The 24,513-nt window shown below is 41.6% G+C and overlaps 1 protein-coding gene and 1 long non-coding RNA gene across 3 annotated transcripts in view; both read left to right on the forward strand.

The window, feature by feature from the left end:
- LOC116905055 (protein FAM177A1) overlaps positions 1 to 24,513 on the forward strand; it is a 62,562-nt gene that overhangs the window by 26,625 nt on the left and 11,424 nt on the right. The window contains exons 14-15 of one of the 2 annotated variants that reach the window (XM_032907748.1): positions 5,847 to 6,017; positions 8,270 to 8,365. In XM_032907748.1, the coding sequence (XP_032763639.1) occupies positions 5,847 to 6,017; positions 8,270 to 8,365 (267 nt within the window). Of the gene's footprint in view, positions 1 to 5,846; positions 6,018 to 8,269; positions 8,366 to 18,592; positions 18,845 to 22,586; positions 22,761 to 24,513 lie in introns of those variants that run through there. The other variant, XM_032907747.1, reaches the window with a different exon arrangement.
- Positions 13,203 to 16,303, forward strand: LOC116905058. Its single transcript, XR_004388481.1, has 2 exons — positions 13,203 to 13,766; positions 15,180 to 16,303. It is a non-coding gene; the product is annotated as an uncharacterized LOC116905058 (long non-coding RNA).

Below are 24,513 nucleotides of genomic sequence, written 5' to 3' on the forward strand. Positions count from 1 at the left end.
CAACATGTGAGTGCAAGTCTTCAGCCTTCTGGCCCAAAATCAACTGACAGACTGTTGAAATGAAGATTTTTTTTTTTTTTTTTTTTAAAGATTTATTTATTTATTATATATAAGTACACTGTAGCTGTCTTCAGATACACCAGAAGAGGGCATCAGATCTCTTTTACAGATGGTTGTGAGCCACCATGTGGTTGCTGGAATTGAACTCAGGACCTCTGGAAGAGTAGTCGGGTGCTCTTAACCGCTGAGCCATCTCTCCAGCCCTGAAATGAAGATTTTGAAGGGCTGATGACCCTGTCTTGGCAGGGCTTATCAGTCAGTTATTCTGCATAGTTTGTCCTTTTCTGGACAGCATTAGTCTGCAGATGAAACAGGCAGTTTTGTCCAGTGGCTCCCTAGCCACAAATGTTCCTCACCTGGAGGTAGAGATGCTCAACTTCTTCATTAAATCCGCCAAAAAGGAACTGTTAGGAGCAGATATGTCTCAACAAAAGATAAATAACTTTAAATCTCAAATTTTGGATTTCTGACGTTTTTGAAAAACATCTATCTATATAAGGTAATCTAGACTGTTGTCTTTGTATCCTAAATATTATCTTGAAAGTACTCTCACAAACTCAGAGCCATGAATTTGCTATTTGGCCCTTAACTCACATGTGTAATCAGCTCAGAAGCTTGTAATAACATCAAAGAAGGACTGGCTTTAAACCTTGTACTCTTATTTTTATTTTTTTTTCTTTTTTCTTTTTTTCGGAGCTGGGGACCGAACCCAGGGCCTTGCGCTTGCTAGGCAAGCACTCTACCACTGAGCTAAATCCTGAACCCCAGCCTTGTACTTTTAAACTTTTTTTGACAAATAAATTCTATTCCAAAGCAAAGATATGATCCCAGCCTAGCTACCAAATGAGATTATGACTGTATAACTCAATCTAGCTAATTCCTCTCTGTTAAATTAAAACCATTTCTAAATTCCTCATAAAAACAACTTTAGAATAACCTCTTTCAGGCCTCCAAAAGTCCAGGGAATTGGGGCGACAACTCCTCCATAACTTCTTCAAGTACATCGGTGTTAAGATATCCTTGGGGGTAGGGGTAGGAAGATTGAAGCAAATGCTGTAGCCCATGTGTCCTGGCTGGACCCAGCTGAAAGTCCTTGAGACCAGGAATCCAAGTAGGCACACACTGCAAAATACAGCTCTCAAGACAAAAGTTTAAAATCGAGATATCTTTTTGTTTGATTCTCCTGAATCTAATTTTTCAGGCGGTCTACCTCTATCAAATCTGATCAGTATGACTCCGTGAGGTTTCCAGAGCCTAATCACACTTTTTAAAAACACAAAGACAAAATCTTTCTCCCAAAATACTATGTTCCTTAGTCTGTAACCAGAAAAGCTTGTGTCTTGCACTCTCTCCCAGAGGACTTATATAACCATAAAACTCAAAGTCACACCCATTATGAAGATTGAACAATTTTTAAAAAAGGAAGTACTACACAATAGTGTTAAACAATGAGCCTGATAGGCTTTTGTACTCTGAACTATCAGGAAATAAACACAAAATTCCTGTTAAGAGAACCTGAGCTTCCTGTTGTGGTAAATAACAAAAGTAACCACAAACCCTCGCTAGCCAGCATCAATGAGCCATATGGCCTTTAGCGGGGTAATTCATAAAACAAACTAAACACCTTCTATCAATTCTAATACTAATAAGCAACGTATCAAACCAGGACTTTAGCCCAAAATATATCCATCTGTTAAGCTCTCTACCCGGAGCCACAGATTTTATTTAACCTTAATACCCTAAATATATATCTATCTGTTAAGCTCTCTACCTGGAGCCACAGATTTTTTTTTCCCTTTTCTTTTTTTGGAGCTGGGGACCGAACCCAGGGCCTCGCACTTGCTAGGCAAGCGCTCTACTGCTGAGCTAAATCCCCAACCCAGAGCCACAGATTTTTATTTAACCTTAATAACTTGTAAATATCACAATACTCTACTTGGAGTCAGTGACTAATTTTTCTCTAAGTTCCGAACCATGGATGAAAATCCCCACGTGATTCGGGTAATCTCTGTACTATCCTTAAAAATAACGTAAACACCTTCTATCAATTCTAATACTAATAAGCAACTTAAAAATCAGGACTTTAGCCCAAAATATATCCATCTGTTAAGCTCTCTACCCACAGATTTTATTTAGCCTTAATAACTTCTATAATATATGTCTGCACTCACTCTGCCTGGTGTTACAGACATTTATCGCAACTCTCTACTTGGAGTTGGTGACTAATGTTTCCCTATCTAAGTTCCAAACCATGGATGAAAATCCCCATGTGATTTGGGTAATCTCTTTACTCTCTTCTTTCTAAAAACAAACTTAATCACCTTTTAATAATACCTATCATTAAGAAGTAGCTTGTCTAACTAGGATTTCAACCCAAAATTCTCGTGGAGCCCACATTAAGGAATATGAGTATCCTGAAAGACTTTCTCATTTAATCGCTAACTCTCTGATCTGCCATTACTTATCACACAGCAAGGCACTTACAGCCTGCCAGCACAGTTTGCTTTTGTGTTTGTTTGAAGTTCCCGCTTGAGACATCATGTGACTCAACATGGCGATGGCCTCCTCTTACTTAGAAAACAAAACTTTCTCTCAACTCTTAGGATTACTAGTGAATTCTTGCCCATCACTTTGGTTTGCCATCTGTTGTAAAAATATATATATATAAAAAAAGCGCAGTCTTTTTCCCCTGTCCCAAGTCTACACCAAAGTGCCCCCAAGATATCTGCTGGATATCTTAATTCTCAGTCATCTTGGACTTGCCCTCACCTGTACTTTACAAATTCAGTGGGGAGGTGGTTCTTGTGAAGTCACATGAGTTCTGAGTATGTGACTAGGCTGCTGTCCTTTAAGCAGCAGAATTAGCATCAAAATACAGATAACTCCAGGGCAAACCACAACATAATTCTTTAAATGAGTTCTGAAGAAAGAGTTGTATGTTTTCATTATGTGGATACAAATAAATGGGAAAGTTACTATGGATTTTGAGAGAATCCGGGGTTTAAAAGAATTAAATGTTGGCCAGGCTTGGCTGTACACTCCTTTTTCCAGGTATTTAAGAGGCAGAGGGGGCGGGTCTATTTGAGGCCAGCCTGGCCTACATAGCAAGTTCTAGGCTAGCTAGGGATACATAATGAGATCTCATCTCAAAAATAATCAGGGGCTAGAGGGATGGCTTGGCAGTTAAGAGCACTGGCTGCTCTTTCATAGGTCCTATGTTCAATTCCCAGCACCCACATGGTGGCTCACAACCATCTATAACTGTAGTAGTCCCTTGGTATACAATACTCTCTTCTGGTGTGCAAATGTACATGCAGACAAAATACCCAAATACATAAATACATCTTTTCTAAAAATCTATATATAAATAAATAAACCCTGGTCTTCTGGAAAATGAGCCAGTGGTTTTAATCTCAGCTACTTCCCCACCTTGATTTTATTATATTGACATGGGTTTCTCTATGTATTCCTAGCTGACCTAGAAACTGGCTTTGTAGTCCAAGCTGTCCTTGAACTCAGATTTGCCTGCCTCTGCCTCCCAAGTGCTGGAATTAAAGTCATAAATATACCCACTACCCAGCTTCCCCACCCAGCCTGACTCCCAGTTTAAAAACTTAGATACTTATTGGCATGGGGTACAGGGACTTGATAATACATGTATGGAGGTCAGAGGACATCTTCGGGAAGTTGGTTCTCTCTTCCCATGTGAATCTCAGGGCTTAGCAACAAGTACCTTTATCTAAGCCATCTGGGCTGCTTATTAAGGGATGCTAGGGATGTCATACAGAGATGTTGGAATAGACTTATCGTACTATTACTTATAATCCTGTCACCCAAGAGGCCAACCTGAGATATAATGAGAAAAAGACTAAGATGTATTTTCTGTTGTTTGCATTTTAGTTTTGTTTATTTTGCTTTGTTTTGTTTATTTGTTTTGGGTTTTTGTTTGTTTTTGAGACAGTCACATTATAGAATTTTTCTTTTTCCTACTCCCTTTTGTCTTTCTTGAGACAAGGTTTACTGTGTAGCTCTCACTGACCTGGAACTTAAGATCCTTTTGCCTCAACTTTCTGAATGCCTGTGCTACTGACTGTGTATAGCTCAAAGTAGATATCTTAACTGAAATCCACCTCATTCCTTACATTGCATACAAGTAAGGGTAGAACTCCACCTTATATTTATATTCCAAATGATCAAAAAGCTGAAGGGGACGCTGGAGTATAACTGCAAAAGGATTAGAATATTTCCAGGTGTAACTTCTCTGCTGTAGGAAATTGAAGACCTTCTCTGTTAATTACACACAGAATCTGTCTTGCTTATGAGCTCTAAATGTGTGGAGTAGAAGTTGGCAGCTGTTTAGGGTAGGATGAAGGTGAATGCGTCTGCTCTCTTTTTGAACTACGTTATGTTCTTGTGATATGTGGAGGACATGAAAGAACGCACATGTAAAATGCAGGGTGACAGGTGTAAAGTTTCGGAAGTCCTCAGATATTTTCCCTTTAAAGCCAGGTCGTATTATGTACAGTCTAGAAGTTGCTGTGTAGTCCAAACTGGCTTCAAACTTACAGTGATCCTCCTGTCTCATGAATCCTGGGATTTATTAAATCTGTTTTGTGATTTGATCATTTATATGTATGTTGTTCTTTATACATGTTATAGTGTACAGAGAAATAAAATATCTCTGTAAAATGAAACAAGCTGGGGAGAGGGCTTATGGAGTGAGAATATTTGCTATGAAGCAAGAGGACTGAATTTCAAATCCTCAGAATCTATGCATGTCTGTATTCCGCTAACCCTTCTGCTGAGTTTTGGAGACAGGCGGATCCTTGGAGCTTGCTGACCAATCAGCCTACCCAAAACGTCAAGCTTCCCGTTCACTGAAAGATCCTATGCCAACAGATACATTTGGAGAGTACACATCTGTTCACACATATACGTCTCACACACACACTCACACACACACACACACACACACACATCACACACACACACACACACACATCGCACTTATGTCACACACACCTGTATCTATAGCACATAATGTCACACACACACACACACACATGCACCCATCCCACTTAGGTCACACACACCTGCACCGATAGCACATATATGTCTCACACACACACACACACGCACCCATAACACATATATGTCTCACACAAGCAGCCATAGCACATATATGGCACACACACACCTGCACCTATAGCATATATATATGTCACACACACACGCATACGCACCCATAACATATATGTCACACACAAGCAGCCATAGCACATATATGTCACATACACACATGCACCTATAGCACATATATGTCACATACACACGCACACACACACATAGAGCTGAGAGTTGGTGATATAGCTCAGTTGGTATAGTGCTTGCCTAGCATACAGGAGTCTCCACTAGAATCCAGTAGACAGGGTCTAGTATCAAACACTGCAATCCCAGCCCTCAAGAAACAGAAGCAGGAGGATCAGAAGTTGAGGGTCATCCTCAACTTCCTAGAGATTTTGAGTCTAGCTAGGGATATATGAGATCCTGTATCTAAAACATAAAAAAAAAAAAAAAAAAATTAAAAAGGCATCTGTAAAAGCCCATTTGAATTTCCTTTGTTAGTCACTTTTTCCTTCTTCAGTCCCAAGTTTTGTCTCAAGTTTTGTCTTTATTCCTATTTTCTAATAAATATGCTTCCATTTTTAGGACAGAGGCAGAGTGCTTGGCTACTGTGATAATGAATGATAATTTTATGTGATGAAATTATTTGTCTTTGTCTGCAGAACTGGACAGTACAGATGGTGCCAAGGTTTTTAGTAAGCAACCAGGCAGAATCCAAAGAGTTGCCCGGGGATCAGGTGTGTCAACAAGAGATGTGCAAGAACTACTGACACAGTATACCAAGTTTGCCCAGATGGTCAAAAAGATGGGAGGTATCAAAGGACTTTTCAAAGGTGAGAGGGGAAAGAACAAAGTATCACCTAAAAGAACAAAGTTAAGAAATAAAATATTAAAGCCCAGTAGTCTCATACTGGAAAAGTTACTGCTGAACTTTGTGTCAAAGGGGTTGGGGCTTAGCTCTGTGGTAGGGCCTGCCTGGGTCCCTGGGTTCTGTCCCAGTACTAACGTTAACTCAATGTTAAAGTCAAGTACTACCATGATTAATCATGCGATACATGGTTTATCTCTTCAGAATCAAGATGGTAGACATTAATATTGAAAACTATTTTTATCAACATACATACCATAATTTAAAGAACATTAGAGTATAAAAAGACTGAAATCATTTTCTTTTCCTCAGAGAATTCCACAAATCCTATTGGAGACAACAGTTGATATAACCACTGATCTTTTTCCCATATTGCCAAACATTCCTTAGAATATATTGATTAACTAGGTTGGGTATCTCATGTTTGTACTCCCAGAATTCTTGAGACAAAAGAAGCAGCAGGAGTGTTGCTAGCCTGGTCACCTAGTGAGTCCTAGTCTAGCCAGGGCTGCATACCTAGAACCAGCCAGAACAGCACCAGCCAAAATAAGAATGGTATATCTTATACACATGTGCTGTGTTTAACCACTTGCTCCTACGCTTCCAGCTGTGTATCTTTGTGCCTCTTGTTAGAGCCTTAAGTTGACTTGTCAGTTTCTAGGCCCTTCCGTAGAATTAGTTCTGTTCTCTTTGATGGAAGTATAGTAGACACTAGTATATTTTTTGTTTGTTTTGTTTGTGTTTTGAGACAGGGCTTTTCTGTCCTCTGTAGCCTATGTAACCCTAGCTGTCCTGGAACTCACCAAGATCTACCTGCCTCTGCCTCCCCAGCGCTGAGATTAAAAGTGTATGCCACCAAAGTACATTTTCTAGTGCAGTTTCCAGTTTAATGGTTACTTTTTCTTTTTTAGTACATTTTCAGTTCTAATATTTTAAAGGTTTTTTTTTTCCTTTGTATGTATAAGTTGGATTTCCATTGTGAATCACTTCTTCCCTGTTCAGCCACTCAGGTCTTCTCCCTATTGCTCTGTAATAACATCTTAACAGACTTGTTTTTCACCTCTAAATGTCATCCCGTTTTTCATTTGACTTTATTTCTATTTTCTAATAAGTTTCTATGTTTAGGGCTGGAGGTATAACTGAAAGGTAGAGTACTCAGCCAGCATGCTTGAGGCTCTGAGATGCCTTGACCGCTAGTCCTCCATTTCCCCTCCAAAGTTACCATTTTCTTTTCTTGTTTTGTTTTTTTTTTCTTTTTTTCGGAGCTGGGGAAAGTTACCATTTTCAAGTGGGCACAGTGCCTATAATCCCAGGATTTAGGAGGCAGGAGGATATTTTCAAGTTCAGAACCAGTTAGGGCTGCATAGTAATATTTGGCTACAAGGCTCTACATCTGCCCTCATCAGCTGCTGAATAAAGTCTTTTTGATAATAATTATGCATTTAACTTTAATGAAGTATCTTTTGGCAAACAGACACTATGTAGATAAACATTTTACTTGATTAGTAAAGGTCTTGTGTCCCCTGAATCATTTGAAATAATTGATATTTCTTTCCTGAATGGTCAGGGATACACCCAGGGCAACCCAAGAGCACCACATGCCCATGTGGTTCCATTTGGTCTTTTGGAGTTCTCTGAGCATACACATGCAGACACCAAGCTGTCTTACTGTATCATTTGGTACCTGCCATGTGGTGGTCCTCACAGCTTTCCTTCCTCACCATGATCCCTAGCAGGGGCTGCCTAGCTTTGCTGCTTGTTGTACTATATAGTGTACAACTTGGGCTCTCGGGGGTGAGAAGGGAAGGAAGGTCTTTCTACCTTAGATTTCTGTTAAGCAGTTGCTGTTGGAGAACCCATTCAGTCCAGATTTGCTCAGAGTGGTTTATCACATTTATAACTAAAGATATCAGGGAAACATCACAACTATAAGAAAATACTTCTAGCCCAGTGTGGTGACTTATGCCTTTGATCTCATCACTCAGGAAGTAGAGGCAGGGGGAATTTCTGTCCAGTGTGACTTCTATAGTGAGTTCCAGGCCAACCAGGGCTAATGCAGTAGGAACAATGTAAAGCCCTTCAAATGATCCTTTATAGAGAGTTTCTTGTGGTTTTCATTTTTTTAAAAAAAAATGTAATTGAGTAAACTCTGTAAAACAGTAAACTCTGCATATTTTATACTATACCATATACTAATTGAATGTTTTGTTTTATCAGGTGGTGATATGTCAAAGAATGTGAGTCAGTCACAGATGGCAAAATTAAATCAACAAATGGCCAAAATGATGGACCCACGAGTTCTTCATCACATGGGTAAATATAAAATTCTTGGTCAGTTGTAGTACACAGTTAAATATCCAAGGTTTGTAGTTTAATGGTAAGCGATCTGTAGTGATATATAAAACCTGTTTAAAAGACAAATAGCTAGGACTGGAGAAATGGCTCAGCGGTTAAGAGCAATGACTGTTCTTCCAGAGGTCCTGAGTTCAATTCCCAGCAACCACATGGTGGCTCACAACCATCTTTAATGAGATCTGATGCCCTCTTCTGGTGTGTCTGAAGACAGCTACAGTGTACTCATAAAAATAAATAAATCTTGGGGTTGGGGATTTAGCTCAGTGGTAGAGCGCTTGGGTTCGGTCCCCAGCTCTGAAAAACAAAAAGAAAAGAAAAAAAAAATCTTAAAAAAAAAAAAGACAAGTAGCTGAAGGGAGGTGGCCATTTAAATCCCAACGCGAACTAATCATTCTAGAGAAGGAGGTTTCTTGAATAGTATGAAAAACCTTAGAGAGAGAGAGAGAGAGAGAGAGAGAGAGAGAGAGAGAGAGAATGAGAATATGTCTGCCTGTCTGTCTGTCTGTCTGTTGTACATGGTGTGAGTGTGTGCTCATGCTACAGTGCTCTTGTGCAGATCAAAGAACAAGCCCCAGAGTCCCCTACCTTGCTGAAGCCATGTCTTGTTTTTGCTGCTGCTCTGTGTAGTTCAGGCTAGCTGGCCCACAAGCCTGTCTCTTGCTGAGCGTTGAGATTACAGATGCACACTGCTACAGATAGCTTTCTAAGGGTTCTGGGAGCTAAATGGGGGTCATTAGGCTCGAGTGGCCAATACTTGACTCACTGAGCCAACTCCGTAGTTTATAAATAAACTGAAGTTTTATTTTGTCTTCTGCTGCCATGTGTCTGTGTGTCTGTGTGGCATATGCATGTGTATGCTAGTATAAGTACATGTGGAGACCAGACCAAGTGTCTTTCTCTCTTGTCCTCTGCTTTTTTAAAGATAGTGTCTCTAACTGAACTGACTTTGTGCTTGCTCTCTCAGCTGGGCTCCTGGCTGACCACTAAGCTCCAAGGACCCACGTATCTCTTTGTTCTCCTCCTCACCTCCCAGGGTAGGGATTACAGAAGCGCTGGCTACCATTCCAGCTTTCGTGCCCTGCTGGATGTCCAGATTCAGGTCCTCATGTCTGTGCAGCAATCAGGCACTCTACCTAAGCAGCCATCTGCCACGCCCAGATTTTTCCTAGTTTTTAAAAATTATTTTATTTATTTACCTGGGGATTTGAGGAGGGGTTTGAGACAGAACTACGTAGCTTTGACTGCCCTCCCTGGATTGGTGTGAAGGCCAGCTTGATCCTCCTGCCTTTGCCTCCCAAATGCTAGGATTAAAGGTTCTGCCACTGTGTCTGGCCCATCAGGTGTGATTGAGGGCAAGCTGTCTCATTATCTTTGCTTCTGAGATGGGATGTCAGATGGTCCGGGATGTCAGATTGTAGCTGGATTTGTTATATTTCTGAGTGTGACCTGGAGTTTCTGACTCCCCACCTCTATCTCCCAAGCTCTGGGATTATAGGTCTTGAGTTCTAGGGATTTAAGCCAGAGCCTGGTGCAGTTTGGGCATGCATACTGGACAGACACTTTATCAGTGGAGCTACACCATCTTTCCTCAGGCTTCTTCACTGACCACCTCCCTAGTTTAGATTTGGATGTCATAGAATTTTTGAAATCACATAAAATTTTCAACTCTAATTCCATTTTTACTGTGCAATCTTTGAAAAGCCCTTAAAACTTTCTAAACTTTCCAGTTGGAAAGGTTGTAGGCAACATTCATCTGTAGGTAATATTCATCAGGAGATTGTGACAAGAGAATGATCTAATTACTATATGTGACATAGTAAGGGCTTAGTAAATGGTCAGTTCTTTTTTTCTGTAAGTCCTTTGAAGCACAGCCCCTACCCTGCACTGATCAGTTTTAAAGTAATTCTAGTTACAAGAAGACTTGGTCTTGACAGAAAAAATGTTGTTTGGACTTCTTGATTGTAGACAGGAACTATTCCAAGATCTTTTTATGTTTTTCTTTATTCCTCATGGTAATTTCATGAAGCATATTTTTCATGTTCTTAGATAAAAATAAATCGATAATTTAAATTTTGCATATTCTTAAAAGCTACTGACTTAGTTGCTGAGTACTTCAGAAGTTAAAAGTACTTAGGCCGGAGTTGGAACCGGTTCAGAGTCTTCGGGTCACGCGTGTGTTCTTCCCTTCTCCCTCCAGGTGGCATGGCCGGCCTTCAGTCGATGATGCGGCAGTTTCAGCAGGGTGCTGCTGGCAATATGAAAGGCATGATGGGATTCAATAACATGTAAAGAAGCCGCCTTACTAGAGACGGACATGGCTGATTATGTTATCCGCTGAGACCTCACAGTTTCTCTCCCACTTGCAGACGGGGAAGAAGAATTTCTTGCCTGTCTTGCCTTCATTCTTCTGTCTCACCTTTTCCTTGTCTTCCTTCCCTTCTCATGTTTGGGAGGAGTGACTGATTCTTGTGGAAGTCATCATTTCTGCTTTAAATCTATTAGTTCTCAACGTCATAACACTTCTTAAGTTAAACAAATCATGATGTAAAATTTTAGTACTTAAAGGTTTTTAATTGTCTCAAAGGCCAAGCATTACATTTATAAACAGTTGCGATCAGTAAATTACATGATATTGAAGAAAAGTGCTACAAAATAAACTTCAAGTGATAAGTTAAAGGGTTCGTTAACTTTCTTTATGGTTTGATGTGGTCAGCGTACCACCCAGAAAGTAGACAAAAAGCCAGCAGGTACATTTAAAGGGAGATATGGTAGAATAATTTAATCATGAGTATTAGAAAATGTTATTTATTTTAGAATAAAATAACTTTATTACAAGAAACTTTAGCTTTGCCATTTAAAGTTGAAATCAAGACTTTGGTTACAATTCATAATGTATGATATTTTATATGAAACTTAAATTTCTTACATGCTTTGGAGACTCGTGATCCTTGATTGTTTTTAAAGCCATTTTTATGTTTCTTACATACAATTGAAAAGTGATGTGTTTTGATAATAGATAATACATACATTTGCTAATGGAAAGTAATATTAAATTATTAGACTACAGTATTACATATTAAAAATAATAAGACCATGGCAACATTGGCTGGGTTATTGATAACTATTGCTGCCTATGTCTGTCCTGGGATCTCAATAAGTAAGCTTCAATTCCAGCAAAGCAAGCGTTAGCACTTGTGCCATAACACATGTGTGAAGGTCAGAGAACAACCCATTTTTTTTTCTATTTTCTTTCTTTTTTGGTGTTTTTTGTTTGTTTGTTTGGTTGGTTGGTTTTTGTTTTGTTTTGTTTCTTTGAGTCATGGTCTCATTATAGCTCTGGTTACTTTTGGAGCTCCCTATGTAGAACAGGCCGGCTTCAAACTCACAGAGCTTTGCCTTCCTCTGCCTCCTGAGTATGTGATTAAAAGCACAAGTGACCATGTTGGGTTTCAGAGGACAACTGGCAGAAGTCAGTTCTCACTTCACCATGTGGGTATAGGGATTAAACTCAGCTCAGTCACACTTGGCACCAAGTGCCTTTACCCATAGAGCCATGTCACTGGCCACAGTGAGAGAGAAAGAGAGAGAGAGAGAGGTGTGTGTGTGTGGGGGGGAGGTTTGAGTGCATTCTCCATGCTAGTGTACACATTGTTGGAAGTCAAGACAACCTCAGGCGCTAGTCCTTGCCTTCTACATTGTTTAAACAGGGTCTCTTGTTTGCGGCGTTCCATGTAGCCAGGCTAGCTGGCCTCCAAGCTCTTGGGATCCTCTGGCTTTCGCCTCCCATCTTGCTGTGGAAGCACTGGGGCTACATTGCTACCATGTCTGACTTTTGTTGGTTTTGGGAAAATGGCCTGGAACCCATGACAGATCTCTTGCTTTAGCCTCCTAAAGGCAGGAATTTTAGTAAATTTACCATTCTTAGAAAAGTATCCTCATAAAGAATGCAGTTCAGCTGGGCATGGTAGCACTTAGCAAATTCCACTATTTAAATAGAGGCTGAGGCAGGAAGATCATGATTTGGAAGCCCGCCTACGTTAGGTTGGCCCTGTCTTAAAAACATAAAATGCAGCAAAAATGCATCTGGTTTTGTGGTTTGCTAAGGGACAGATGTTTTAGCTAAGAATTGTTAGCACAGGAGTAGGATTTCCCTAGTGGGCATTGTATGTATCCATGAGAAAATTACATATTTTGTGTCCTGCAAAAGTGGCATAGCAAGCAAGGTATAGCTATAGAAATCTGAAACTAGAGAAAATGGTAATTAAACTGCACAGTACCTTTTCTGGGTATGCGTGTTAGTGATTTCTGTTTTCTGGATATTTTATTCTGACTAAATAAAGATAAATGAGATGAACCTTTGGACATAGCATCTTGAATGCCTTCTACATGAGTTTTGATAGTTTTATGTCTGATTTGAACTTTATTTTTCAGAAACTAAATGGTGACAAAGTTAAAAGATCATGATGCCCTAGTTTGGTGTATTGCTAGGGGTTCTCTAGAGTCACAAGACTATGGAATGAATCAGTAATTGATCAGTCCCACAAGGCTGGATGGCTCAGCTGGTCTTTTATATATGCTGGAATCCCAAATAAGTAGGATTCGATGCCGATGAAGGAGTGGATGTGTTAGCAAGGTGAAGGACAAGCAGGCAAGGAGTGAAAGCTTCCTTCTGTGTTCTTATCCAGGCTTCTAGCAGTTTAAAGGTGTATCTGTCTGCCTTAAAGTTTGAAATAAAGTTGTGTGTCCTCCCACCTGAAGATCTGGATCAAAGTCATGTGTCTTTTTATCTCAAAGGCCTGCACTGTAAGTGCAGTCACCCACCCCAAACCAGTCAGAAAATCTCTTGCAGGTGTGCCCACTATTTCTTGATTGACCATTCCAGGTGTAGTCAAGTTGACAACCAGAGCTAGCAATCACAGTTAGCTTTCAACTTTTATTCTTTTTCATGAGCTTGAACTAATTGCCCTTTATTTTTTACCACTTTAAAAACTTATTTCTTAGATTTAAGCATCTGACAATTTTCCCAACTTCAGGCATTAGACACATCAAATATTGTATAGCACTTAATTGTTAAATTTTATTATAAAGTTGCTTAAATATGTGCAAGCATAAAACAGCCTAGCTGCCTTAAACAAAGTGCTTGCATAGTTGTAAAACAAAAACAAAATTAGGAATTAAATAGTAACAAACTCCAAAACTAAAAAGGGTGGATAACCATTTATTTAATTTTTAAAACTATTTTAGATTATAATATAACGTCATTTCCCTCTTTCATATTCTTCCTCCCATATACTCTCTCCCTTATTGTCTTTTAGATTCATGGACTCTCTTTAATTGCAACATACGTGTATGTGTGGAGGTGGGTTTATGTGTATTCTTTTTTTTTTTCTTTTCTTTTTTTCGGAGCTGGGGACCGAACCCAGGGCCTTGTGCTTGCCAGGCAAGTGCTCTACCACTGAGCTAAATCCCCAACCCCCGTTTATATGTATTCTTAAATACATAAATATAATCTACTCAGTCTGTATAATGTTACATTCCACCACCTAAGGCTCAACGAGTGCTGACTATGCTATTGATAACCAGTTGATTTGCTTTTCTCTGTGGGTGACTATCTCTTTCACTCAGCATTTCTTAGTTGCCTGTTGTGTTTTTGTGTAAGGGTGAAGCCTCAAGGACTTTCCTTTGTCCATGGCGTGTCTGTTGGTGTTGTCCTTGTTCAGGTCATTTTTAGGCAGCCATGTTGGTGAGCTTTTATGTGTATAGCGTCTGACATTTCTAGGAGAGACAGTCGTAGGATGTTTTGTAGAAGTATTATCTATCAGGATTGGATGCCTCAGCTCTGTTTTAATTGATTGTTCTTTCTGTAATGGTCTCTATCTGATGTAAGGAGAAGTTTCTTTGATGAGGGGTCAGAAATCTATCTATAGGTACAAGGAAAAAATGTTTAGAATTTGGTTAGTTATGAAGGTTTAGTAAAATGACAGTTGTAGATTTCCCTCCAAAATCTGACTTTACTAACCCCTGGGTAAGTTGGCTAGGGTTCTAGTATCAAGCATAATTTCCAGCCGAATTAGAGAACTGTTGGCTACCCCCAAGGTCTGTGTGCCACATACACATTCCATGTATGGTGGAGCAAATACAGGAACATCTGAGAGCTCACATCTTGATCTGCAAGGAGGAGGCAGGAAGACTGACACACTGGGGAAGGGAAGAGGCTTTTGAAACCTCAAAGCCTGCTTCTGGAATCAGCTCTAACAACGCCACACCTCCTAATCCTTCCCAAACAGTCCCACCAACTGGGACCAGATGTTAAAGAACAGGAGGCTATGGTCATTGTCATTCAGGTAGGTCTTCTGGGAAAGCAGCAAGTGCCTTTAACCAACACCATTCTTTAGTCCCCAAATTCATTTTCTTTAAATTTTGCTTTAAGTTCCAATTACAGTGTTTTGAATGTCATAGTATTTAATCAAAGTCATCTTAATACCTCTGCTTTTGGACTGAAAGTTACTGGTATGATTAATTGGCATCTCGGTTGCTAAGAGATTAGCTTCAACTTTAGCTCTAGATGAATCGTCTAGCTTGTGGCATATCATTGTAGTAGTTAGGTGATGTCTTAGGGTTTTACTGTTGTGAAGACACACCATGACCAATACAACCCCTTTTTTTCTCCATAAATGAGACCACCTCTTTTACTTGAAAATTTTCTTTATGCCTGAAAATCAGCAAAAATATGTTGTCATATTTCTCTTGGGCTTCACCACCCCATTATCAGTTGCAGGGCTGGGAATGGACCTCACACACACGCTAGGCAAGGCAAGCTCTATCACTGAGCTTATGTCCCCCAGCCTTGGGATGAAAACACCACCTTGAGAAAAGTTCTACTTAAGGGATAACCTGAAAGGTAACTCCAGATAAACACGTGCACACGGATGCAACTGCATGCACAGTGTGCAAAAGCCATCAGAAGATCATGTTCAATGAATACTACTGATTTCCAGTTTTGTTTAGCTTCATTTTCTTAGTTTTACACTGTGGGTAGATCCAAATTTACCCTTATAGCTCTGGGTGCATCGTTTTAGTTTCAAGGTCAAGAATGTAAGAGGACGTGTGCAGTCTTCCTCCATGTTACGACTTCTTTAACCGACAGTGTGAAAGACATGATCTTTGGCATGTGGCTTTGTCGCCTGTTTCCATTTAGTTGTGCTATGACAGTTTGGAAATGGCTATAAATGCATAAACAACTGGAATTTCTTTGATATTTTGCTTTGTATGGTGGATTTATAATGAATTGCTCTCCAACTTCGCCTGTTAAGAATCTGCTGTTTGATGATGGCTCAGTAGTTAAGAACTCTGACTGGTCTTCCTGAGGACCTGGATCCAATTCCCAGTACCACATGGCAGCTCACAACTGTCTGTATCGACAATTCCAGGAGATCTGGCACCTTCACAGATAAGCATGCATACAAAACACCAATGCATATAATTTTTTTTTGAAAATTGCTGTTTTTAGAAAATTATTTATAGTTTATAAAAATATAGCTTACATTTTGAATTTTCAATAAACATGGTACTTGTAAACCATGAAAATTATTCTGATTTAGCAGTGAAAATAGATACCTACATTTTAATAATGGCGATTGTTGATTGCCCCTCATGCCAGTAAGAAGGACGAGATATTTGAATACATATAGTGCAGAACTGTATTGTTTATAAGACCGATTCACAAAACTTAACAATTGGCTATTTTCATTCATCACAGTTTGATGTTTTAGACTATTTCATTGTTTTGTTTATGCCACTGTATTGAATTACATCATATCATAACTTGTTTACTTCAAGCAATTTGATTTATTTGTATTCATAACAGTTTTTTAGTAAAGATGGATTTTTAAGGAATTGGTCCTAAAGTATTATTTTTAGATTGTCATAAGGATAGAAAGTGTACAAGAATATTAGGCTGAGAGTAAGGAAAAGAACGAGTGCCCTGTAAGGATGCTAACTAAGGTCTGGGCCTGCTGCTGCCATCCTGAATAACACATGTCGTGAAACGTTGGGGAATATTTCTGAATTGTGACTTCTATGAAAATACAATTTAAATCTATCAAACCAGCCAGACTTGGAATCCCAAGGCTGAGAGGCAGGTTTACATTTGGGGAAGAAGAAAAAAAAAGTGGAAAGCTGAGAAGGAAGTGCGGTGTCTGAAAGCACCACTCCTGCTGCGTGTCCCATTCCTCACAAAATGGCATGTGAATTAAAAGCCCAACAGGTGAATTTTGCTTAGTATGTTGGGAAATAGGAATATTTTATTTATTTTAGGACCGTGTGTGTCAGAAAACATGTTTAAAGAGGAATGGGGTGTAGTCCCTAAGGACAGCACCACAAAATCTGTTAAAGTGGTGGCCAGCCCCCCTCTTCCCTCTCCAGCCTATGGGAGAGGTGACTATAGGAGAGGAACTATCCAAAAATGGCTGCTCCTGACAAAATGGAGGCAGGGAGGCGTCTCAGGCTGCAGCCTTCACAGGAGCTGTCCAGGACAGTTTTCCTGCCTCAGCCTACTGCTGTCATGAGGAGCTGTTCACAATGGCAACACCTTTCCTGCCTCAGCCTACAGCCTTGGTGAAACATGGAGCTGTCCCATAGGAGCTGTCCCACAGTGGCAGCACCTCCTCTCCAAGTCCCACAGCAGCCCCACAGAGATGGCATCTTAGCAAAAGCTGGCTGCAGCCAGGAAGGACTTCCCATCCTAATTCGTGGGCCCGATGCAGGGAAAAGGGGGTGAAAAAAGCTGCCAATCCCTGAGCTCCCCAAACTCAGGACTTGAAATACCACCAATCCTCAATCTGGAAATCTCTGCACTGTAAAGCTCCACCCCCTAAGAAATCCTATATAAGCTCTGCCCTTTGTCCAGTTTCTTGCTGTTCATTCCCAGGAGCAGAGGGCAGGCATCCTTGGATTTGTTCCTCCACACCCTGGATCCTCCAATAAATTTCTTTCATGAGATTTCCTGCTCAGTGTGACTCTCTAAAGAAGCCAAGTAGAAAGTCAAGAGAAGAAGCAAAGAGGGAGCAGGGCTGAGGCTCCTGCCTCCCCTAGGAGCTGCAATGCGACTGACTGCTGTGGAAGCCTCCTCCCAGAGCTATGTGATTCCTGAGTTCCTGTATCTCAGGATGCCCTTTTCTTGGGACACCATCCCCCCTCAAAGCTGTATGGTTCCTGAGCTCCTGTGTCCCAGGATGCCCTTCCACCGGGATACCTTCTGACCTCAGAGCTGTGTGGTTCCTGGGCTTCCGCATCTCAGGATACACTTCCATCTGAACAGAAACACTTAAACAGGTGACTTTGGATCATCACACTTATTTGGCTAAAATAATGTGTATTATTTTTACAAATATTCTTTTAGACAGTCTCATGTAGCCTAAGATAGCCTCAGATTCACTATGTATGGAGGTAAGAGGTGTCCTCTGCACACGTGCGCGTACACACACACACACACACAGCCTCTTTCTCAGGAGTACTGTGACTACAGACTACAGATGTGGGCCACCAGGCTGGCCTGTATTTTCTATATTGTCTTTCTATGTATTATTGAAGATCTTTGTGTTAATAAAAGGCTATTTACCTGGAAGTGCTCTGACTAAGCACAATGTTGAAGTCATGAAATAATACCTCAGCGTCATTGTGGCATTTGCTTCAAATCCCAACACACATTCTCTATGTAGGGAGTTTTTAATGCCATCCTGGGGTACATGAGACTTTGTCTCAAAAGAAAACCAGGAAATCTTGTAGTAATTATTGCGGCTATGATTTCTTTAATTTGGTTAAACGCTAGAAAAAATAAAGTCTGGGGGTCCCCGGACACTCAGTCCTATAATAAATAAAATCCCCATTCCCCAGCATACTTAAGCCAAGTTCACCTTTGGGTCTTTATTTCAAGGGCATTTCCTGAGAAATGGAACACGTAACATGAGCGGTGAGTTTTAGAGCTCCAGAGCCCGCACCACGCCTCCATCTCAGCTTTCGACTTGAATGCAATTCTGGTTTTACCTGCTGGGAACCGGTGTGGTGGGTCTCAGCCCCAGACTGGGCCCTGCGCAGCCCGCGTGATTATCCGGCGCAGGTAGGGCGGTACCTGCGGAGGCCACGCCCCCGGGCCCGCGGAAGCGGCGAAGGCCCCGCCCCGCCCCGCCCCGCTCCGCCCCGCCAGCGCCCGCGATCTAGGCACGGCTTCGCTGGGAGGGTGGACTGGGTGCTGCAGCCCCAGAGGCCTGGGCGATCCGGTAGGATCCTTCGTGCGGGCGGTGGGGAACGTTCTTCGGACTAACCTCTGTGTCGCCGCTGCCCGGGCCGGCGCTAACGATGGACCGGGAGTCGGGATGCGCCGCGACGGGAGAAACCGAGGCAGCGGCCGCCGCGGCGTTCGGAGACACAACACGACAGGTAGGTTGGCGATGAGGGGCAGGCGCTGGACATTTCGGGGTTACTTTCTGTGTCCTCATTTTGCTCGGGCAAGGAGCGGCTGCCGAGATGAGGCGCCGCGGCCTCCGTGCCCGAGCTTTCCGGGGAGACACTCCAGCCACCGGTTGCCAGCGAGAGAAAACAGGCGTGTCCCGGAAAGACTCTGTCCTTAAAGTAGCAAAAGCCGTGGGCGACAACCCAGGGATGTTAGGTCGGGGTCTGCCTTGTGGCTACGAGGAACCAGGGATTAGTGAATAGCATATGCACTATAAAAGCTAGCTCAGTCTACTACTACCCAGCCCAGGGCCCAGAACTCTGCCGGCTGCTCACTGTCAGGCTGAGTCTTCCCACATCAGTTAAGATAGTCTGATATGGACAACCCCTCGCTGAGACTTTTAGTCTTCAGTTCATCTAATCCTTCTATATTAATGTCTGGAGATGGGTTCACGGATGAGGTGACCTGCACAGCCCAACACAGACATGTGCTAACGGCAATTGTGAATCACAAGGAAAGGACGATACCTTAAGACAGCAAAATAATCCTGTGATACTAATTTTAATATATGTAATCCTTTGTAAAAAAAAAAAAAGTTCAACATATAAGTTATAAGCTACTAATGAAGTGTTTTACATCCTCTTTAATTTATAATTGGCTGTGTGGTGTGTTAGAGAGAAGGGCGGGAAAAAGACAACTCAGGTGTTCAGCACCTTGAGCCATCATGCCCTTCATACTGTCCCAAATCCGGAATACAGTTGTGACTGGCCACATCGTAAACCCAAATAAGCCACTACTGGCGGGTGCAGGGAGTTGTCTCAGTCATCACTAATTTAGGAAAAAAATCACTTTAAAACTTACTTCAGGAGTATATGCAATTTTGGCTATTAAGAACTTTAAATTCTACCTCAAGTAAGAAAGATGCTTTTTCAGTAGCTTCATATTTTACAATAAATAGTTGAATGTTGGTCGGGTACGTCTCCAAAACTACAGGCTTCTGAATTCTGCTCTGACTGTGAGTCTATCTCTTATAAATCTAAGTGGTGTGTAAATGTGCTCACACAATCTGCTCTACATACGAGTCTCTATGGACTCTTACCTCCCCCTTTTCTATTGTGTAGGAAGAGTAAGGTGTCAGGAGGTCAGGCACTTAGGAGTCTTGAGGAGGGTTGCCACCAGTGTGAGGCCCACCTGGGTTGGGGCTACAGTGTTGAAAATGAGTTGGTTGAGGGGAGGCTCTCCGCGCTGTCCTGCTGGCTTGACCTGGCCCTTCAGGAGTGCAGTGGACGGTGTGTTTCATTTCTCTCCAGCCTTGGCTGCTGCGCTCACACTACTCCAGCCTGAACTGATTGCAGAGGAAGCATATCAATATTCAGAGCAGTTATTTCCAGAGTGGCTCCTTGCTCTGGTTTAATATTTAGTTGTTATATTAACTTTTCTTGGGGAGGCACAAACAAACCTCCAGCTACCCCCAGATGGGTTCCACGGACCCACCAAAATGCAAGTTTATTGTGTCCATCCTGGTGAGGCTCTCAGTTTATCAGGCCTTCTTACAGAATATGGATAGGTTCCTCACCAGAGCGCAGGTGACCCAAACAACTGTACCACTATCTCGTCCCATCCCGTCATGGGTGCTGAGCTAATGGAGCCTCTCCTTTGCTTCTCTATATAGTCTTGACTCTCCCAAGATCCTTTGCAACTAGGAAAGGAATGATGGCTGCAATTCCAGATAAGGATCTCCCAACTCTCCCTTCAGGAGTGCTAACAGGTCCATCACAGTCACCATAGGCCTGGCCACCCGTTCGTTCATTATTGCTCCAGCTTCCAGGGCTAAGGCTCATTCCAAGATGGCATCTTGTTACCATAGAGAGAAAAAAAAAAAAAGACTAGACCACAGTGTTTTCATAGTCATTCAAAAACCTTCTTACTTATGTGGATCCATCAGGCAGGAAGAGTTGAGTGCTTGCTGCTGGGGTTTCAGCCGTGGTGAGCCACCTGACATGGGTGAGGGGGAGTGAACTCAGGTCCTTTGAAGAGGAACAAGTGCTCTTAACTAATTAGTCATCTCTCCAGCTCCAGCTTTCACAGTCTTGATTAAAAATAAATATTTAAACAGTGACGGCAGTAGAGAAAAAGGTAAATCTCCCAGGAATTCCCCATGGCCTCTTCTCCCGAGTTCCCATTACACAGATGACAAAGGATTTCTGAGTACGCATTACTACACTGTGTCCTCACACCATAGATAGAGACTCTTGGAATTCACCAGTTTTGTGACTTACTCACATTTCCTGAAGTAAAAACACCTCTGAGAACTGTAGGGGTTTGCCCAGTTTGAGGAAGAGGTCTGTGGAGATCTGGGAGGAGATAGAGGCCACTGACAATTTATATTCCTCCTCGATCTGTTCAATAAACAGAGAAACACCATCCAGGTGTGGGGACTTAGACCTGTAATCTTAGCATTTGGGAATCTGAGGCAGGAGGGTTGCAGTGAATTGAAGACCAACTCAGCCTACATTTTGAATTGTAGACTAGCCTTGGCTATTACAATGAAACCTGTCACACAAAGGAGGGGGATGGGCTGAGGCTAACCTGAAGCACCATGCAGGCAAGGAGGAGAAACAGTAGACTCCACCACATTGTTAACTAGGCCCGACAGGCCACTGAGAGAGGATCTGATGGGACACTGTATCCTGATTCTTTTCCCCCAATAGACTTTTAACAGAGTCCCAGCCTCAGTATCTGAGGAGTTCAGGTTTCAGCTCTGTTCATTTACTTAGCACCTCTGTTTCTTAGCACAGCAAAATACACACACACACACACACACACACACACACACACACACACACACACACGCACACATGCACACACACGCAAACAAACAACAAAAACCAGAATAAATAATTCCTTCAGAATGAAATTTGGATGTGTTTAGAATTCTATACTCTATAAGTAGTTTTGTTTTTGTTTTTGAGATGGAGTCTATGTAACCCTGGCTGTCCTGGAACTCTATAGACCAGACCGGCCTCAAACTCACAGATCTGTCTCTGTGCCTCCAGAGTGCTGGGATTAAACATGTGTACCACCACGCCAGTCTTCTATAAGCAGTTCTGAAATCTGTGGATCTCTTTGTTAAAAAAACAAACAAAACAATAACAACACCACCACCAACGACAACACCCTGTTGCCACATCTGTACTAATGACCAAGTTATCTGAAAACTCAGATATAGAACACTGAAGGCTTTTTAGATCTTATTTGGCACAGTGTTTAAAATCCTCCCCTATCCCCCTAGGCTGGAGAGATGGCTCAGCAGTTAGGAGCTCTTGTTACTTTGAGAGAGAACCTGGATTTGGTTACTCACCATGGCTGTGATAGGGTGGTTCACAACCATCTGTAACTCCCAGTCATAGGGGTCCATTCGGGTAAAACACTCATGCACATAAAAATAAATCTAAAAAGTAGGTTTCTTTCCCTTTAAATGCCTTTAGTTGGGCCATGTGTCTTCATAGAAGCCTTTCATCCCTGTAGAGATTTATCAATGTGGGGTAACTTCCTGGCCCCAAAAGGAGTTGGATTTAGGATTCCTGAGGTATATATAATTTTTTAAAATTGCTTAAGGATTTTTCTAGTTTCTTTGATCTTTAAAATAAAGCAGTTAAACATCTGTTAGACATACAAGGGAAGACAGACTCACACAAAGCTCATTTTCTTAATTTCTCATTGCCATAGCTGAGTAACGAAAGAGGCTTTGAGAATGTAGAACTGGGAGTCATGGGGAAAAAGAAGAAAGTCCCAAGGAGGGTCATCCACTTCGTCAGCGGAGAGACCATGGAGGAGTACAGCACCGACGAGGATGAGGTCGATGGCCTGGACAAGAAAGACGTGCTGCCCACTGTCGACCCGGTATGTTTGACACTGATGGCTGGGCCTGCTTAGGTTTGCTCCTTGAACACTGAATGGAAGGAACTGTTTGAAGTTTAAACCAACTACCATCCATTATGATCTGGAAGAAAACATTATTTTTACACAATGCGTGTGGAAATATTTCCAACATTTCAGCAGCCTGAACCAGTTCTGCTCCTTTGTACTGTGACTTTATGTGTGGCTCTAGTAAATCCATATTCCAATCTGTCCCTTTCAGTTCACAGACTGAGTGTTCTTCGAGGTAGCAAAGTCCATTGATCCCGTGTTTACAGTGGGTACCTCTGAGAGGCTCTGGGTAGGTGCTGGTCATGGGGCAGTGGCTTGCATAAACTATATGGGGATATAGTCCATGAACAAATAAATGTCCTATAATTAAGAAGTGCTATAAATAAAACCAGAAACAGATTAGAGAATTTAAAAATTATTTTTAATTTAAGATGTTAATTTTTATAAGGTTTAGATGAGTAAATTTTTAGCTATTGAAAAAAGAAATTCACGCTTGCCTAGGAAGCGCAAGGCCCTGGGTTTGGTCCCCAGCCCCGAAAAAAAGAAAAGAAAAAAAAAAAAAGAAATTCAAAAAAATAAAAAAGAAAGAAATTCTATGTGGGGCTCAGTGACTTACGCCTTTTATCCCAGCACTCAAGAGGCAGAAATCGATGAATCTCTGTGAGTTGAAGCCAACTTGGTCTACAAGGCAAGTTCCAGGACAGCCAGGGCTGTTCCATAGAGAAACCGAGTCTCAGAACTGCGCCAGCCTCTAAAAAATAAAAGCTATTGCACATTCTGTAGTACAGAAATATTCAAAGTACAGTGTACTCACAGTGGGCAGACATGTTGACTATTAGAGGTAATTCATAAAGTAGAAGGGTTGTTTGGATAGATATTTTTCTCTTAAAGTACTCTGAAGGGATTAGTTAGAGCTGTCTTTGGAATGTTTGTATGCAGGCTGGAGAGATGGCTCAGTGGTTAAGAGCACCGTCTGCTCTTCCAAAGGTCCTGGGCTCAATTCCCAGCACCCACACGGTAGCTCACAACTGCCTGCAACTCCAGTTCCAGAGGATCTGACACCTTCACACCGATGCCCATAAAATAAAGTTAAATAAATCATTTTAAAGATGTTTCCATGTTTTTAAATCATTTTCAACTGCTGTGGCAAGAGGTGGAGGCAGGAGGATCAGGAGTTCAAGGCCAGCCTTAGCTATGCAGCAAGTTTGAGACTGGTCTGGACTACATGAGACTCTGTCTCAAAGGAAAAAGAAAAAAAAGAAAAAGCAAGACACCCCTGCCAAAAAAAAATTCCATCTCCTCAAAAGTTACCCAGTGTCTCCATAGAAACAAGACTGGCACACTGTCGTACAAATTCACCTGTTTGAAGTATAATTTAGCAGTAGTTAGCATATTCTCAGTAGTAGTTAGCACAGCACAGTCAGTTTTAGCACATTTATGCCATCTTGAAAAGCATTAGCTTCCCTTTCTACCCCCCATGCCCTACCTCATTCCTGGCACAGGTCTCTGTGTGTATACATAGCCTTCCCTGTTATACACAGCCTTGTCTGTCATTTGGTGTTTTCAAGGTTCACTCATGGATAGCACATGTCAGTACTTTGTTCCTTTATTACAGCTGACACTTCATGGTGTGACTGTACCACGTCTCAGCGTTCCTTCCCGTCAGTGGAACCGGCCGTTGTTTATGCTATTTGGTCATATGAATATTGCGCTGTGAATACAGGCT

This window comes from Rattus rattus, chromosome 7, assembly GCF_011064425.1.
Source record: "Rattus rattus isolate New Zealand chromosome 7, Rrattus_CSIRO_v1, whole genome shotgun sequence".
Classification (NCBI taxonomy): domain Eukaryota; kingdom Metazoa; phylum Chordata; class Mammalia; order Rodentia; family Muridae; genus Rattus; species Rattus rattus.